At 41.6% G+C, this 19213-nt stretch overlaps 1 protein-coding gene across 1 annotated transcript; it reads left to right on the top strand.

Moving 5' to 3' along the window:
* The first annotated feature begins 16 nt into the window (after window positions 1-16).
* Window positions 17-19020, top strand: TTF2 (transcription termination factor 2). Its single transcript, XM_027904366.1, has 23 exons — window positions 17-80; window positions 188-299; window positions 485-571; window positions 1548-1614; window positions 2075-3037; window positions 3936-4062; window positions 5153-5344; window positions 5584-5741; window positions 6732-6813; window positions 7124-7237; window positions 8029-8179; window positions 8861-8966; window positions 9982-10172; window positions 11043-11196; window positions 11974-12065; window positions 12798-12880; window positions 13353-13492; window positions 14166-14336; window positions 14936-14994; window positions 16104-16257; window positions 16584-16666; window positions 17684-17758; window positions 18634-19020. Exons 1-23 carry the CDS (start codon window positions 53-55, stop codon window positions 18776-18778), a joined length of 3534 nt encoding a protein of 1177 aa, XP_027760167.1. The 5' UTR covers window positions 17-52; the 3' UTR covers window positions 18779-19020.
* Window positions 19021-19213: the final 193 nt, after the last annotated feature.

The following is a 19213-nucleotide window of genomic DNA, read 5'->3' as shown; positions in this document are numbered from 1 at the left end:
GCGGGGCGGGATTGGCTGTTTCGAAGCGCCGGCGCGGCAGTGCCCCGTGGCCATGGAGGCTGTGCCGTGCGAAGAGCACGGTGAGGGGCGGCACGGGGGGGAGGGGGGTGTTGGGTGTGAGGGGGTCCCGGTCCCGGTCCCGGTCCCGGTCCCGGTCTGACCAGTTCCGCACTTCCCCGCCCCGCAGGGTCCCTTTGCTTCCTGAAGACGGGCGTCCGCGACGGCCCCAACAAGGGGAAGAGCTTCTACGTGTGCGGGGCGCGGGGCTCCGCGAAGTGCGGCTTCGTCCTGCCGGCCCCGTAAGTGGATGGGGCGGTGGGACAAGGGACACGGGGCACCCGCGGGTGCCCTCAGGGAAGCTCAGTGCCGTGTCAGCGCTGTCTGACTCACGCAGTCTTTGTTTGGTCCCACGTGATAGTTTTGTTTTGCCGTGGCTGTTCCCCGTCTCGTCTGTATTCTTCCGGTTGTCCTTTCCTCCTTTCAGTGTCCCTGCTTCTCACTGCTTGATCCACGAGGGATGCGTGGTGGAGCTGCAGGTCCTGGTCCAGCAGCAGGACAGAGATGAATACCAGTAAGTTCCTCAACTTTTTAAAAGCTGGATATCTGCTTTAAAACAGGTAAAACCTACATTCCTTTTTCCATCTTTGTCTTATGTTCAGTGCCTAAAATAGCCTTCTTAAACTGCTTCTGACTAATGATCCTTTGGGGTTTGCAGTTACAGGGCAGAAAACTTGAATCCTGTGATTTAGTAGTTTTTCTGTAATGAGGCTTCCACATCCACACAAGCTGTACCTGTGTCCTGTGGGGGAAGAAGGGCTGTTCTTAAAACATCTCATTTTTATGGCATATTTGAAGACTTAGAATGCTACCTCTTAAAAATTAAGAGGCTGTTAACTCTCTTCATTATTTTTGAACAAGTGAAAGACTTGAACTGGCAGTCTTTCAAAGTGGAAAGGAGGGTTTGTTGTACAAGTTGGAGAATTTGGAATTGTTTGATGGCAGCTGACTTGTAGTTTCCTTCTAGAATTGAAAAGACAGATATTGTTTGCTTTTAACAGATATGAACGTGACTCTGTGGTTGAGTTCATCCAGAATTCATGATGGCTGCATCAAATTCACCAGTTTTAATTCTGATAAAGTTTGCAGCACTCCTGGTTGGCTGCCAGTTAAAAAAAAGAAGTCACATCCAAATTTTTTCTTAGTTGCTTTAAGATGAGGTGGCCTGTGCAGTGTAATTACACCTTGAAATCATAGGATTCTTCTGATGCTCTGAACTTAAATAATACTTTTGCCTGAGCAGTTACTTTTTTATTGCTAAAATAAAAAAAATTAAAAAAAAAACCACAACAAAATAAGCCCAAACCCTAGGAATCCTTACCCAGGGAACACTGCTCTTGTAAAAAGCTTTGTTGCCAATGTTTGTTATGGAAAAACCTGATGGTAAAGTACAGATTAAGGGAACTTTTTTGTGCAAAGTACTTCTTAAAGAATGCTTAGAGCTTCTTTACTGGTTCCTGTGGTTCAAATCTTGTTTTAATTTTTGGTAGATTGTTTTACCGATGCCTTAAAAGTAAGTTGAATGGGAAGAAATGGTGTGGAAGCGTCCCATGGCAGGTATGAGTGTTTTGTTTGAATTATAGTATCACCTTATTCCAACATGACTTTTCATTCCTTATCCAGTCATCACCTCTGAGACTATTTAGTGGGAGAGTTTATATTTTCTAGGTGAAAAGTGTATCAGCCTTCTGTCCTATAGATGAGACTTTCTCCTAAATTGTGAAGTGCTCAATGTTTTCCAGTCTTAAAAGAAACCTAGATTTGATCTCTGGCTCTTTTCTCAAGGATGATGCTCTTGGGACTTGATCCCTAAAAAACATGGGAATGGCAAAGAAAGCAGAAACCCAGTAGTTTTGTTTTGGCTTTCTTGTAAAATGTTCATCCTGATTCTATTAAAATGATAGGCAAGATGATCTTTGTAGAGGATGAAGGCTTGCTTGAGATGATCAGGTTCTGTGTGTTGTTAACAGGTTTAATAAGTTGTATGTCAGCATTTACTCACTTTTATGTGTTGCAGGATCCAAAAGCTACCAAAGTGTCAAAAGCGTTAGAATCCCAGCCCAACACAGCACTCCTCTCCAATCCCACCAGCCAAAGAAATCCATTCAAAGTGCTGGACAAGAATTGTGCACCGTCAATCTGGAAACAAATGAACCAAGGAAACGGGGAGGAAAGTAAAGCAAAAGGAGTAAAAGTAGAGAAGGAGAGCATGCTGGTGTCACGTAAAGAAAAGAACTCAACCTCTGATTCCTCAATAGAGACACAACCTCTAGAAGGGCTGAAAACTAAAAAGAAACCATCCACAGGAAGTACAAGTGATCCTGAACTTCAGGAAACTACAGTGTCTGAATCTGAACTTGACCTTTCTGAGACTAGGAAAGGGAAAAATACTGTTTGGGAGGAAAAGAAATATGGTGGCAGTGGCAGGGAATCCAAGAAGTCTTCTGAATGTGTGGACAAAGAGCCAGGCGCAAGATCAAAACTCTTTTCACTAAATCTTGAAAAGCAGAATACAAGTGCTAAGCTACCAGAGGACGAGCAACTGGAAGAAAAAAGCTTAAAAATCTGTAGAGATAAAGAAGTGAGAGAGAAAGGTTCCACTGGTCAGAAAAATGGAGAAATGAAACCTGAAGATTTAAAACCTAAAGTGATGCCTAAAGAAGATGCTATTTCTCCAGCAGTTCCACCTTCCCTGTGCACTGCTCTGGCAGGAGAAGCAGAGGCAGCGCCACCCAAGGCACAAATCAGGCCAGGGCTGCCACAGCCTGCTGGTGAAACCTCTGGCAGTGACAGTGATGAAGTACAGTTTGTTCATTCCTCATCAGGTAAAAGTAAACCTGAGAAAACAGTGGAGATTCCTTCGGGAAAGAGTGTGCAGGGGGCATCTTTGCCAGGAGCAACAGCATCACATCACGTGGAAAGACCCCAGGACCGTAAAGAGCTTCATAACCATCTTGTAGTCCAGCTGAATCAGAAAAAGGTCATTTATTGCACTTACTTATTTAGGGGTTTAATTGTTTTGTGTTCAAGGTGACTTCCCTTACTCATGACAGGTATCAGAATACGGTATCACCTCACAGCAGAAACTCAAAAAATGGTTTAGGAAGATGGGGCAAGGGAGGGAATTCAGCCTATGCTGAATTCAGACTAGTTGTATTAAGCAGATAGAAGACAGGTAATACAACTTTCTGTATTTGGGAGTGCTCAGTTTTGACCTACCTGAGATTGTGTCTGTCTTTTACCCTGAAAGTAATTTGCATTAGATGCATTAGTGCACAGCCAGGTTAACCTTTTTAAATAACCTGGCTGTTTCTGGTGGTCTCTCTTGGCCTTGTGTAGTAAGACTGATCTAGCTACAAAAGCTTGCACTAAGACGAAATAAAACTGATTGATCTATCTACAAAAGCTCACATGAAGATGAAATAAAACTGTTTGTTTTTTTTTAATAGTTGCCAATAACTATGTTCTATAGTTTTTATTACCCCCATTTGCCTAGACTACAGAACAGAGCCTCAAAAGAAAGTCAGAACAATTGTTTGTGCTGGTGTAGAAAGAAACATGCAAGCAGGTTAAACGTTGGGTTCTTTGAGAGATGTTAAGTTTGTCCAAGTCACTTGAATACCAGTTTTATAAAAATAGGGATGCCCTATGTCCTTCCGTCTTTTCTAAACAACACTAAGTGTTTATTTGTTTTCTGCTAAAAGACTACTTAATTGCATTGAATGGCACTTGAAAGCTTTTGGAGATTGCAGAACAGTATCAAAATATAAGTTAATATGGCATAAGATTAATGTTTTTAAACTTCTGACCTGATTGTTCTGTGTTGGCAGAGAGCTTGGTAACCACATTCAGGTTTTGGTTTCTTTCTTGTTTTGCAGAGTACATTGGCTAGAGTGAACATTCAACTGCTCCCAGATAAAGGAGAAAGGTTATTAAAGCAAGTGCAGGATTTGGAAGCTGCACTCAGTGCTCTTAACATTTCAACAGCAGATACTAATGAAAAAGGTAGGGCTACAATTTTTTTGCTCCAGAACTTTATGAAACAGCTTGTCTTACAACAGTTGTTAATGTTGAGGAAATATAGTATAAACTTGCATATGGTTTGTCTGTTGAGATTCTCTGAAGATGAAAAGTGTTAATTGTAAAGTATAAGTTTGGGAGCAGATGAATGGAACAACTCTAATGTTTCCTCTGAAGTGTGGTGGCTTCCCAAGGGAGTTTCCTCCCAGAATTAGGATCCAGGGCTAGTTTTCCCTCCAGCTTTGGCTACATGATTGAGACAGGTGTCTCTACTAGACAGTGGCAGTGAAGTGTTAACTTCCTCTGTTGCAGTGTGGAACCATGCTATTTATGCATGTTGTTGTGTCTGGATTTTCAGGTAGCAGATACAAAATAAGGAGCTTCCAGCTTGCCATTCCTATGAAGTGATTTCCAAATTCTATTAACTAGTATTAATCCCCTGTGCAAGAGAGAAGCCTTTTGCTGAGTTACCTCTACAATCACCTCAACAGGAGAATTACTTTGTGATCACAGTATCAGTTGTGTTGTTGATGAAAAGATCCAGTTTGGCAGCTCTGGAAACTGAAGATCTCTAGCAAGGAAGCAGGAGCTCACAAGCTACAACACAACAAAGCAGCCACACTGCCTTATACCGTATCTGGTTTTAAGCAAGACAGACCTTTCTGTGAAGGAGAGAGAAGCTCACAAGTTCTTGGCCCATTCGTTCTTTGATGTTTTGATAATTTTTGTGTCCAAAATATTGACAAGAAGGATGTCTTCAAAATTAATAAATTATCTGGGAACAGTGTGCAAAACTGGCCTTGTGTTTGCACTAATCTGATCACAGTTGCAGAGTTCACTGTGTTGCTATAAAACCATGTATTGAGGCTGCAGCTGAGCTCATTGCCTGTCACGTAGGAGCAGACTAAGAGCACACACATTAGTATTTGTAGTGGCTCAGGTGATGTGGTGACCTGCTATTGAATTGGTGTGACCACTTAATATTTTGCAAGCAGACTATTGAGCAAAACGAAGGCTCTTTGGCTCTGAGGTTCACTGTGAAACCTTTGTAGACTGTGATTCCTTTCTCCTTAAGGGCAGGATAGCACAAGCAGCAGCTGCCGTGGAGAATCCTTGCCTAACCCATGTGACAGGCCAGGTGGTACGAAGTTGATAACACCACTCCCACTCCAGGATCCTACAGCAAAGGCCTCCTCAGGCTCACACAGTCACCCTTCTGCTGCTGTTACTTTGGGTTCCAGTGAATATTGTGGCCAAAGTTTTGGAAGTAAGTATAGAATGATTTTTTTTTTTTTTTAATTAAAAAGAACACTGTTAAGTACTACTTCTGAAATAATCCTGCAATTTGTGGACATATGTGAGAGTACTCAAACTTTTTTGTTACTGTGAGATGAATATCACCCCCCAGGCATCTGTAGCTGCTGAGGTCAGTCTCTGAAATGAAAGATCCGCTTGGGAAAGTTATCATTGTAAACACATCTTATGCCTAATACTGTATCTTTGCAGTGAGCTTCGGTATGCAGAATCTATATGGGGGAAGAATGACACAAGACCGACTCAGGGCTGTACACAGTGCCACATGTGAGGCTATTAATCAGCTTCACAAATCTCTAGAATCCTGTCCGACAGAGCAGACAGTAGCTGAAGATCCCTCTGGATTGAAGGTGGGTTGGCAGGGATGGAGGCTGTCATGCTGATGAATGAAGCATAACCTCTGAGTGATACCCTAGAGCATCCCTTCCTTTCCACTTTGACGTAGTTTGCAGTCTTCATCGCGCTGGAAGGAGATATTCTAATTACATTCCATCCATGGGTGTTGCTTTATATTGCCAGTCGTGGTGTTCTGCCCTCTTGCTGTGGTGCCTTCAGAACTCTTAGTGCTTGAATGAAGTAGCAGGGCCTCAGACAAAGCAACCAACCCACAACCTTCTGTTTGTACATGACTGGCAGAACAGAGGTGTCAGGTACAGGCTGAGAACCTTATTGTTCTTTTTTTCCTGGTGAGTTACAAGAAATGGTCTTTCAAAAAAGTGTTGCAGGTGATTGACTTCATTCAGTGCCACAGATATTCTGGTCTGCCAGAGAGCAGCTCCTTACCTGTCAGGTGATGCAGAGCCCATATTTGAGGTTATATGCAAGGTATTGGAAGGCACATGCCTCTGAAAGATGATGTGTTGGTGCATATATGTTGTGTCACTTGTCACATCATCTTGGGACCTCTCAAGTAGTGGGGAAGGCCATTTAATGTTTTGTGATGGTAGTACGTAGTCCCTCTTCCTGTTTTAAGAGTCTGTAGAGGTCTTAGACTTAGTGGGAAAAGGGGAAGTGTTCTCAATGCCTTTCCTTGACAGTGATACCTGTTGTGAGCAAGGTGGTCTTGGGTGGGTTTTCCAACTGCTCTCTCAGAGCACTGTGAGGCACTGGGTTAGTTTGTCCATGAAGCATTAGGAAAAGTCATCTATGGTACTGCTGACCTCCTGTCTGCAGGAGTTGCTTACCTTGGGTATCCCAGTCCATGTGGAAAAAGAACAGGAATGTAAACTCCTTCTAGTAAGATGGTAGTAGAACAGTTCAGCAGGGTGATTGCTACAGGAAGCAGAAGTGTCTGAATTTTGCAAGGTGTTTCCTTCAAATCCTCTGTCTCGCCCTCTCAGGTTCCACTGCTGCTGCACCAAAAGCAGGCACTCGCCTGGCTACTCTGGAGAGAGAGTCAGAGGCCGTGTGGAGGAATTCTGGGTAAGCAACAGAACAGGAAAGTGGATTTTGGGGGGCAGATTTATGGCAGCAGCAGTTTGGCATGTAACTTCCTTGGAGGCCAATAACTAATTATTTTGTAGGCATGTTGAAAGGGCTTGTTTTTCTATACGCTCTTACCAATTACAGCTATTAACAATTACAAAAACATACCCTGAAATTTTCATACGTGTGTTTTTTATTTTCTGGGTTCCCCAGGGCAATTTCTGTTGTAATATTTACCTCAGTGTAGATCTGAGCTAAAGGGGCTCATTTCTGCAGCCCATCACAGCTTCTGTGTGTCTCTTTGCAGCGGATGACATGGGCTTGGGGAAGACTCTAACGATGATTGCTCTCATTCTGGCCCAGAAACAGCTGAAGACAGAGAAAAGAAAGGAGACCGTAGACATATGGCTATCCAAAAATGGTACAATTTTTATACTGAATAATATAAATTAATTTATAATGTTTGAATTTATAATAAATATTTTATATTCATTACTTTATATTGTTTTGGGATTTATTTTTTATTGGCTATTTTCCTGAACCAATTAAAGCCAGCATATGCTGTTTTGAAAAAAGCTTCACAGTTTTTTAAATATAAGCAAACATACACATAGTTTTCATAAGGACTTAGCATAGTCACTACTCAGCTCCCTGTGACTGATCTTTTTTCTTTTCCCCCTCACCCCCAAGATTACTTTTATCTTAGCCATAGACATTAGGGATGTTAGAGTTTTTAAAGAGTATTGCTTCTGTGTCCACAACCTGTTACTGTCTGCATCCTCATGAGACTGGCTAGACTGCTTTTTGTTGTATTGCCAAGTTTACTGACTGTGTGGATGTGTTCTTTCTGTGTGGTTCAAAATGGTAACATTTCAGTCTTGCAGAATAGCAAAGAAGAGTTTACTTGGTACTGTGTTCTCAGTAGGTATTAGAGTGTTAGTTCCTGTGTTCTAACCTTTCAGGCTTATCCAGAGGAAGTGCACAGGTATATAGCATAACTGAGCAGACAGGAAGTGATGCATTAGTGTTTAAGTAGATTTTTTTCCCACCCAGAACTAACAGTCCTCAAGAGTGTGATGTAGAGATGTCCACAAACTGTGCTCACAGGAAGAGTGGACCAGTCTTCTTAATTGTTGTGAATTTCCAAAACTTCTGTCATTGTTCTAGTCTGAGGTGAAGACATTGAAACCTGTCTGCAATATTTCCTTTCAGATTGCACTGTTATCCCTTCCCATGGCACTTTAATCATTTGTCCTGCATCCTTGATCCATCACTGGAAGAAAGAGATTGACAAACGTGTCGCCTTTGGCAAACTGAGGGTCTATTTGTACCATGGGCCAAACAGAGATAAACATGCAGAGGCGTAAGTACTAAACCATAAATATGACCAAGAAAAGTAAAATACTATGTAGCAAGAGATTGTGTTTATCCAAGCTGAAATTCAGTGGCTGTAGAATGATGAAAGAATGTGAGGTGTGGAAACATGGAGGAGCTTGAAGGCTGATGTCTGCTGTCAAGGTGTATCTAGCAAAACATTTCTGACCTGTACCCCTACTGAGTGGTTCTGGTGGAAACTGTTATTCCTTCTGATAGGAAAAAAGGGTGTATATTCTCTAAAATGTCTCTTGCTTGCAGGGATCATCAGTGGCAGTTTCTCCCATGCTTGTGTTTTGTGGTTATTGGGGTTTTTTTTTAATGAGCTCTGTGTATAGATCATAAAGTTCTCTACACCTCTTCATGCTGAGCAGTATTTCTAGGTGCAGTATTTCTAAGCAGAGTTCATCCCATGTGGTGTGCATTCTGTACCACTGGCTTTTACTGTCACCTTGAGCTTGCTGTGTCTACTTTCAGTAACTATAAAATGGGGACAATGCGTCCTTACTGTTTGACTGCTGTCAAGCTCAGTTTTCTGTAAAACTCAGCATTTCAGCCCCTGGAGAACTGTGTTGTTCTTAAATGTATCCTTCAGCGTGCATTGTGTCTGTCTTGCAAAAGGAATTCATCATTTGTTCTTGCTCCTGATTACTACTTTCCCTTTGTCAAGGCTTTCTGGATATGATGTTGTTGTCACAACCTACAGCCTTGTCTCCAAGGAGGTTCCCACAAGCAAAGAGGAGGGGGAAGTCCCTGCTGAGGACCATGATGTGGGGGTGAGAAGCCAAACTGTTGATTGGGAATTACCTTAAGGTTTTGTTCTTCTGAGGTGTTCCAAAGCCATTATTGTTTCAAGTAGCACCTCATAAGTGCTACAGTGAGCAGCAGCTTGAATTTTTCTTTTCCATAAGACCCTGTTGAGCTTGCACAATAAAGTGATGAAAGTGCTGTGAAGTGCAGAAAGGCGATGTCAACCAATACTCACAATGAATCTGTTCTGTAGAATTGTAGAATAGTCTACGTTGAATACAATGCAAATGTCTTAAAACGCGATTTTAAGAACGCAGTGATTAATCTTGTACTCTTCCTTTTGAGCTGAACAAGCAGTAGAATCTCCCATTTGATGTTCTTGGTTGCTTGAAGCACTGATGTCACTTTAATCTACCAGAAACCTCTTTTGCTCAGGCTCTGGGTCAGTCTGAACTAAGACTGAGGCAGCTGATGTGCTGCCTTGAAGAAAGAGCAGTGTGCTTGCTAGGCCATGAAAATATTTAAGTGCTTGCTGAATGCTAACTGAAATGACTACACAGCATAGAGGAATCCCCTTGCTGGTGTGGATATTGCTGTCTCCTACCTCTGTATACAGATCTAGATGTAGCTCCTCTTAAACTAAACAGGACTTTGAATTTCCTTAAACTTCTAGGGGGGATCTATAAAACTGTTGAGAGATCAGAATAATTATATGTATTCTTTGGTCTCTGCCTAGAGAAACTGATATGGAATGACTCTTTGGAAACTAGAAGTAATGTAAAAAGCAAGAAAAACAGCAAAATATTAGAATTTTTTATTAGGAACAGGCAAATGTGTTATAGTCTTCAGCTTATAAACTCTCATGGAAGCTTTAAAGAAATTATTTTTGGACACCATTTCTTACCTGACAGTAAGAACACAAATTACTGCTGACTAACATCAGGAAAAGACTTCTTGCTGGAAAAATATGTCTGTTTGTGGCTCTCCAAAGAGCTATAAGGTTACTGCTCTAGGTTATAAATAGGCTGCTTTTTCTTTCAGAGTGGGTCATCTCCCTGTTCCCCCCTGCTCAGGGTAGCTTGGGCTCGACTTATACTGGATGAAGCTCACAATATTAAAAACCCAAGGTCCCAAACCTCCATAGCTGTGTGCAAGCTGAGAGCCAGTGCCAGGTGGGCCGTCACCGGGACGCCGATACAGAACAACTTGCTGGACATGTACTCCCTCCTGAGGTGAGCTGGCTGCATGTGACCACAGGGACAGGACCCCGATCTTACTAATCCTTCTCTGATGAAAGGCTGAAGTTGTTTCTAAGTTTGAGATGTTTCTGAGATGTCTGGAGTAGTGAGACCAGTTATATTAACATTTCAGGCACTGAATTGCAGAGGTTGTGGCTGAGGCACAAGGTTGACCATGTGTCTTCTGTTGGTTTTGTGCTTTCATGTAGCTCTTCTCCTTCCAGTGAGGACAAAGGGGAAATTACCTCAGATCTATGTCTCCAAGATGAATATTCACACAACCAATTGTAATGAAAAGAAGTTTTGTGAGTTAATCCTTGTTGCTACCAGGGCAGCCTGGGAGGACCTTCTTAGAGTGTTGTGCTACAAGAGAAAGGGCAAAAACTTTGGCTTCTCTGAACAAATGATAAACAGATGCTCTTGGTTGTTGAGGGGGGAAAGATTACAAATGGTCTTGGACAAGCAGAGAGAACTTACATATGAAATTAATTTTGGGTAACTGAAATTAATTTTCAAGTAAGAAGCTTGGTATTTTGAAATAACAAATGAATATATTTTTTGGCAAGTGCCTCTGCACCTTAATGCCCTTCATTTGTTGGTGATGCTTGAGACATAATGGGCTAAGAGGAAGTGATGGTTACAGCATCAGAAGGAGGTGATTACAATGTTAGTGATGGCAAGAATTTCCAGTGAACAAATTTTCACCACCATTACACTGGAAGTGTTTTATTGCTCCTTGGTTATGCAGTTACAACATTTGGATATGGTTTGTTTTGGATAGGAAGGAATTTGGCTCTGGTCACTCAAGAGTAACTGAAAAACTCTTCTTCCCTTAGTATGAAGTCTCCTTCCTTCCTGTCACAGGTTTCTACGTTGCCCTCCTTTTGATGAATACAAAGTGTGGAAGTACCAGGTAGACAACAACACGAAGAAGGGAGCCGAGAGGCTAAGCCTCTTAACCAGGAGCCTCTTACTGCAGAGAACTAAGAACCAGCTGGATTCCACTGGCAAGCCCTTGGTAAGAACTTCACCCTACACAGCTATACCGCCATTCCATTGTTTTCCTTGTAGCAGACACTCATGTCTGCTTATTTACCTGCATAAATTTGTTAATGGGTGGGTTTTCCTGTCTACTGCAGCCTCTTGAGCAAGAGAAGGAAATACCTGTGGGATGCTCTAGTTGCTTATCCAGAAGGCAGAAATATACACAGTAACTAAACCTTTGTTATAAATTGTATGCAGACAAGAACATGTCAAGTAATTGCAAGTAGATGGCTGCTGAAGTGGAAAGTTAGCCTAGGCTGCTGAACTAGACCTCTGAGAATCAAAGCTGCTACCTGTCAGATGGACCTGGTGTGTGCTGGAGCACTGGCTTTCTGCATAACTCTTTTACAAATAGTCTGTTAAACTGAGGTCACTGGTGTGTCTGTAAGCCTTTAAAAGTTGTAGCTTTGGAGTACTGTCTGATTCTGAATGGGGAAATGAGAAGCTACTTTTACAATGCAAAAAAATAATCCCTCCGTGGTCGTTACGGAGCAGTTCGTATTGAGCAGTTCATGCCTCCTGTTCTTGGATGAGCTGGAATAAAAATTTTTATCTCGAGTGTTAATCAGGCTACCTGGAGTTCTGTGAGTGTCTTTGTTGTGTCATAGTTGCATTAATACACACATAGCTTTAAAGAATAAACAGCTGTGTTCTGAGACTTTGAATGATGTGTTAGATCTTCACTGATATTTGTGATGCTCTATAAGATTTTTGCCATATATACATCTGATCCTGTGAATCTGTACCTCAGGTAACTCTGCCCCAGCGTAGCACACAGTTGCATCAGTTAAAACTATCAGCAGAGGAGCAGTCTGTGTACAATGTGCTCTTTGCAAGATCCAGGTATGAATGTGGGTAGAGATACTGTATTTTGTAGTTTTGTTTCTTACTGGTGTGAAAATCAAGAAAAGGAACGCATTTCAGATGAGAAGAGTTTTTGGACAAACTCCTGTTAATGTTTTCCCTTTCTGACTTATCTGACAAGTATGTTTGAAAATACATTGCTTGTACTGGTAGGAGGCAAAACTGATTAATTTCTTTTTTTCCATAGGTTCATGCCTTGTATGAGTTTTGTGTTCTAGCCTTACACTTAATCTCATTGATTTCAAGTGCCAAAGACTTGGAATTGCAACCGTAGTTCTCAAATGATGATGTGCCAGCACTTGTAAAGGAGAGAATTGTCATCTTTGTTCTGTGATACTTGTGCAATCAGAAATTATGCTGGCCTCTCCAGATGATTGTAATGCTAGCCTGCATCACTTGGTGTTCTCCCAGGGTTTCTTTTAATGGTGTCAATGTAAAGGGTTTTCATTCCTTTTAAATATGTATTTAAAGGTGTCCTTATACTCAAGGTATTCCAATAAGCAGACTTGCTGCTTCTTGTGATTTCCAAAACAGATCTTGGTTTTGATCGCACTCAAGTTAAACAAAACTGGGGTTTTTTTCTGATCATTTTGTGACTGAATGATTAATGAAACCTTCCTTTTAATGCATCATCATCTTGCTTGTTAAGCTCAGGGGCTTCTTGCTTTTTTTCCTGCTGTACATTCCAGTGTCTTTGTCTTGGTTTTGCAGGTCAACACTACAATCCTACCTAAAGAGACAAGAGCAGAAAAATGAAGACAGAGAGTATGCTGGTGGTAACCCATTTGAGAAAGGTTTGAGCATACCCTCCCCTGAAAACATTTGCAGAAGTGGCTCTTAAGTGCCCAGTTAACAAGGGGGAACAGACTTGGCCACATGGGGTCAGTATTTAGAAATTCTTTGGATAACGATCTGCTGATGTTACAGAGAAGCCTACTGTAGTATTCCAAAAGTATATTATCACTGTTGCAACTCTGGGAAAATCTCCTAACCTCTTTGGGCCTAAAATTTCTTTCTGAAGGAAAGGTCTCACTGCTCAGACAATAGATGTCAGTGTTATAAGGTATTCTGATTAGTTTTATTGTCTTTTTCTGTTTTGTTTTTTTTTTTTTAAGTGGGGTTTGATGGGTTCCTGTGTTTAATCAGGTGTTTGCATGACTGTTGATTCTTGTCTCTTATGGATGAATTTCTTCCTGGAGGTTGGCTGGGCAGTGCTTGGAAATGGCTCCAAGAGCTCTTGATGTTTTGTCTTCGCTTCCTCTGCAGTTGCACAAGAGTTTGGAGTCAGTCAAAAGGAATTTTTAGCAGGCTCACAAAGTGCCTCCCAGGTCTCAAGTACTGTCCACGTGTTATCCATGCTCTTGAGGCTCCGTCAGTGCTGCTGCCATCTCTCCTTACTGAAAGTGGTAATTGCATTGCTTTGCATTGTATTGTGAGGTCTTTTGTGGGGAATTTTGAGTGTTTGTGTAAGTGAACAGACTGTAACACCCCTGCATTTCTTAGCATGACTTATATGGGCAGCTGTGTCTCTGGAAATTATTTAGATTTTAAAAAAAACAAAGAAACAGAATTTTAATGTGAAAGAAATCTTTGTCTTAAACTAGCCTTGAAGAGTGCAGAAATGTAGCCTGTTTTAAGGGCTTGTGTTTTGGAGAGCTCTGTAAGTGCTTTGATTGAAGTTGCCTTGCATGAAGTAGATTAATCTTTCAGAAGTTCTTGACTCTGTCTTATAAAGCAGCTGCAGAATAAATTCACCTATTAAGGGAACAGGCAGGAATTTATCTTCTAACATCTTTCATCCTGCAGTTGTTAAATGCTGTGGGAGAGGGAGTCTGAGGAGACTGGAGCACAGAAAATGGCTAAGCTCACATGCTTGCTTTATGCTGCCCCTTCTTGGGGAGGGGCCCAAAGGGACTGCTGGTCTGACCCAGTAGTGTTCCTCAATCTTTTTGCCTTCATATTGCACAGCATCCTTCAAACCCACTGTCCTCAGCAGACATTGTGCAGACTGTGGATCAGTACTGAATTTGATCTCAGCCTTGACTGTGATCCCTCATTATATTGCTTTCTTTCCCACAGGCTCTGGATCAAGTTAGCTTGAACAGTGAAGGCCTTTCCCTCTCCATTGAGGAACAACTTGGTGCTTTGACACTGTCTGAGCTCCAGACTCCTGATTCCCAGTCGACAGTCTACCTCAATGGCACAGCTTTTAAAACAGATATCTTTGAAATCACCAGGGAGAGCTCAAAGGTATTCTAGTTTTGGCTTTCTTACCTTCCTTGAGAAGCTTAGATTTCAGCACTTTGTCTTTTAAATTGTTAATGAATTGTCACACCTTGGTAATTGCAGATCAGGCTAAGTTGCCAATTTAGATGAAATCAGATGAGTAGATTGATAGCCTTCTGAACCCCTTGTGGGAGGGCTCCAGCTTCTCAGGTGTTAAGGGGTGCTTCTAGTAAAGCTGTGAGAATCTGACTGCTGAAAAACTGTCAGTGAAAATCTTGAACACTGGATTCACAGAAGTTCTGAAAAGCTTGCATGTGAGACCATGGTGCTTGTGGAAAGCTAGAAAAAAAATGGATGGCAGCAAGAGGAGAGATGGCAATAACTTGGCTTCTCACAGAAAGATTGGAATCTATAAGACATGTTTGTATGATTTGATTTCTTGACCCACTTTTCTGTGGTGGCAGTGTTCTTACCAATGACTCTTAAAATCTCTTTGAAGTCTGAGCACAGGAGAAGTTCCAGTTGAAAAGCTATTTTGATCAGTTTCTGTTTTCATTAAGGGTAGCCAATCATGAGCTGGATTATGAGCAAGCAGACTAACCTTTTATTTTGCTTTCCTGCAGATAGCTCACCTCTTGGCTGAACTGAAAACTATTCAGAGTCACTCAGAGCCTCAGAAAAGGTTAGTGAGCATGTCCTCTTCTGTAGTCATAGTGATTTAGAGAAGCGTGTTACTTGACAACAGCAGAAATACTTTTAAATAATGGTATACAAAACTCCTGGTGTGGTAAAATGGTAGCAGTGCTGCAATAGTGTAATACAGATTTTGAGGAAAAAAAAAATCTAAGACAAAAGAAGGGAATTTAAGATGTAGGTAAGTGTAACCATAAGGGAACATGTGAGAAATCTCAGGCTTTGAGATCCGGGAGGACTCTCTTCTCCAAAAATGGAATTGGAAATAACTTGGTTGCGCTGACAAATATTTGTCCTCTGCTCTGCAACCCACAGCTCAACCTCCAAAAAGTGGAGGAATAAAGTAGAGCTTAAAGCTGACTGTGTTTGAGATAAAGGAATGCACTGATCAGAGGGCCTGTAGTGCTGCTGAAGTCCTGCACTCTCACTGAGCAGGTTCTCCCTGTCTTGGCTGTGCACCAGACTGCAGCAATACAGGGGTTTCTGCTTGCTTTTGTCGAACAGTGCAGAATGCTCTTACAGGTGTGAGGCTGTGAAGCTGCAACACCTCTGTTATGTTGGGGGGGGGTTGGAAGGGGGCATCATGTTGGACATTTCCGGAGTTGCACCGTATGTAGAAAGCTTTTTTCCAGAGTCTTTTCTAAAATGCATCCCCATCATAAGAATGGGAACACCAACATTGCTTTTGTTCCCTTCCAAGAAGCTATTGAACAACTTATTACCTCACAGACTGTTTAGTCCAAGACTTGGTGAGTGAGAGGCTCAATCAATCCAAGTTTATTGTTGCAATTGATTTTTGTGTACTGCAGAAAAAGCTCAGCATTGTGACTTGGAATTGTGATTGGAAATGTAAAATCCGAAAATAGAGGTGAAAGTTACAGACTTAATTTGTGTGAAGTTTATTGGCTATTAGCCTTCCACAGCTGGTTCTACCACTACACCTAGAGGTGAATCTGTTTCTGAATTGGAAAGGGCTTGGTCCCAGTCTGCCATTGGGAAGAGTGCCTGAATTGTTGTCTCCTCCTGGGTGAGACAGTGCAGTAACCAACCTGTTACAGTAACACAGACTTTGTTGTAAGCTCCCTGCTCTCTCTCCAGTGTTGTTGTCTCCCAGTGGACGAGTATGCTGAAAGTTGTGGCTGTGCACCTCCAGCGACTGGGGCTCAAGTACGCAACAGTGGACGGCTCTGTCAATCCTAAACAGAGAATGGATGTGGTAGAAGAGTTCAATAGCAATCCTAAAGGGCCTCAGGTATGCCATCAGGGCAAGGACATAGTCCCTAGTGCTGCTGCTATGAGCAGCTGTGATAGCTGACTTGGTGATTCCATTTGCTGGCACCACTGTTGTTTGGACCTCTACGTGCCAAGATCAGCAGAGAAGGGGGTAGCTGTAAAAACAGATGTAAATCTTATAATAGGCAGGAGCAGCTGCTACAAAGCCCCTTTTGATGTCCACCTTCTGTACTAAAACCATCAAACTCCAAAGCTAGTTCAAAGGTTGTCTGAATCTTCAGTGTGTTTAAATGAAGCATTCATTTTTTGGAAATGGGCTCTCTAACTCTCTTTTGGCCTTTGAAGGTAATGTTGGTCTCATTGCTGGCTGGAGGCGTTGGCCTGAACTTGACTGGAGGAAACCATCTCTTTCTCCTTGACATGCACTGGTAAAAGAAACAAAAGTTCCATCTCTGAGAGTATATGTTGGGCACGTTGCTTTTCTTTCTCACCACGTGTATTGTGATGTCTGATACAACTGGGATAGAAGGGCAGTGTGAGGACTAGTGTTAGTTGTAGGAAAGTGTTTTTACTACAGCTTTCACCCAAGACACTAATTTGTCAATCCAATAAAATACAGTTCCGTAGGGGTAGGAAAATAGAGGAGATAATAAGAAAATAAATCCAAAGAGGCAGGTATGCAGCTCTGTATCACAAAAGGTTACTGGGGACTTGGCAGTCAGTCTCTGCCCTAATTTCCTTTAATAGTGGAAATGGTACAGTCGTGCCTGCAGGAAGTTTTGTCTTGAAACAAATCAATTGTGTTTAGCATAGTCACTAACTGGGCATAACTAAAGTACCTTTGGGTTTTACTTTTTTTTCTATGAAAATAGCGTGTTTGAGTTCCTAATATTTGTTGTTCCTCATCGAAGTCAGAATGGCAGTTTTTTTAAACTCAAGTGTTGCTCATGGGAACTTAAAAGCAAACTAATGTGCCTCACTGCAAAACCAGCTGCTGAGTGGCAGCGTTAAGGTGATGTTTCTGCAATATGGAAGTTACACCAACAAATATTCCCTATAACTTTGTGAAATGGAACCATTTCTTATCCAAATATTCTTGAGTGATGCCCTCTTTCAATAATGGGGTTTGCCTATCTGCTTCACTCTCTTTCCTCACCAGCTACTGGGCTTTCTCTGAGTACAAACTGTTGGCCAGAAATAAGGGTCTACATGGACCAGTGGTCTAAGCCATGCAGCTGGCTTTGTGAGGAGCTGTAGCATTCTTCTACCCAAAGCCAGGGGTGAATACTGGCCAGCAAGCCTGTAAACCTAAGGTAACCTGGGAGCAGTTTTAGCTCTAGAGAGGATGAAAGCAGGATGCACTGCAGGCAGGAAAATGAGGCATCTATATTATTATTATTATTATTATTATTATTATTATTATTATTATTTGTTTTACTTTGCAGGAATCCTGCTCTCGAGGACCAGGCGTGTGACCGCATATACCGAGTGGGGCAGAAGAAGGACGTTGTGATACACAGGTCAGGATTTTACTTAGCAGTAAATGAGGCAGCTGCTGCCCATGTGCTGTCTGGCTTTAGTCAGTGAGACAAGGCCTTGCCTTCTTTACTCAAGAGCTAGACACAAGATCTAGCAGTGGGATTGAGGTTTGGGCACTGAGATAGAACACATGGAAACCTTATGTGGCACTTGCCTGTGTGTTGCTGTCCTGATAGCTAACAGGGATTTCTTGTTTTTCAGCCTGTGGTTTAGTGGGAATGTCCTGTTCATTCCTGAGAATAATTCAGGCACCTAACCTTTCCTCTTTTCTTAATTCAGTGGAGGTTTTTCACCTAAGCCTGGACCTTTCTAGTATCACTAATAACATCATAGAGAACACTTCTATTAAGTAGCAAAGTGGATTTTTAGAAAAAGCATCTATAACTAAGACCTAAAAGGTTAACTTAGTTATTGTAAATACACAGCACATTCAAAGACACTGGAATCCAAAGTGCTACTTTGGGTACAATGATTTTGGTAAATAGATGCCATCAGTTATCAATCAGTCATTTCAGGATTTTGTCACAGAATTACTGCTGCTTCAGATGACCAAAGTCAAAGGCCTTAAGTGCATCAGGCTTATATTTGAAAGGTTATAATATTTGGATATGAGGACAGCTGATTTCTGTTCAGAGGTATATTTTGTCAGTCACATAACAGAGTAATTATCAATCTCTAAGTGAGACGAGTCTTTGGGAGTTTGCTGGGAAAGCACTTAATGCTGACACTTCTTCCTAGCACTTGCGATGATGAGGCTTTTTTTTTTTTTGGTTTTGTTCGTTGGTTTGGGTTTTGATTGTTTGTTTGTTTTTGTTTTTTGTTTTGTTTGGTTTGGTTTGGTTTGGGTTTTTTTTAGGTTTGTCTGTGAAGGAACAGTAGAAGAAAAGATCCTGCAACTCCAGACCAGGAAGAAAGGTCTCGCCCAGCAGGTTCTGTCAGGCAAAGGAGAGGCCCTCACTAAGCTCACTCTGGCTGACCTCAAAATTCTCTTTGGCATCTAATTATCTTTTTCAATACCCAACAGAAAGTAATTTATACCTACAAGTAATGGTGCAGACTTCAACAAAAGACTTCTGTTTTGAGGTGGTCATTTACTTTAAACAAATAACTACATTTTTTAACTTTTCTGGGAAGAACAGTTCAAGAATTTGTTTCAAAACTAAAATTAGATGTTGTATCCAAAGGTTAATAAAATGATAAGTTAAGCTGTTGTTTTAAAACACTTTTAAATAAATATTTGAAACAAAAATGTGCTTGTTTCTTGGGTTTTTATGTGTACTTTTTAGTTAGAAAACTTTCCTTTTCAGCACAGGAGATGCACAGGTGTAAGTGAAACAAGAACAAGAGAGATGAACATGAGGTAGGAGAGTTGAGAAGGTTGAGTGATGAGGTTTGGTAGGTGTGAAGGAAGCAAAAAAAAATATTTTTGAGCACAA

The sequence above is a fragment of the Empidonax traillii genome, unplaced genomic scaffold (assembly GCF_003031625.1).
Source record: "Empidonax traillii isolate 1590-97213 ecotype Southwest subspecies unplaced genomic scaffold, ASM303162v1 scaffold1047:size509089, whole genome shotgun sequence".
NCBI classification, from domain to species: Eukaryota; Metazoa; Chordata; class Aves; order Passeriformes; family Tyrannidae; genus Empidonax; species Empidonax traillii.
This window is presented reverse-complemented; position numbering and strand designations above follow the sequence as displayed.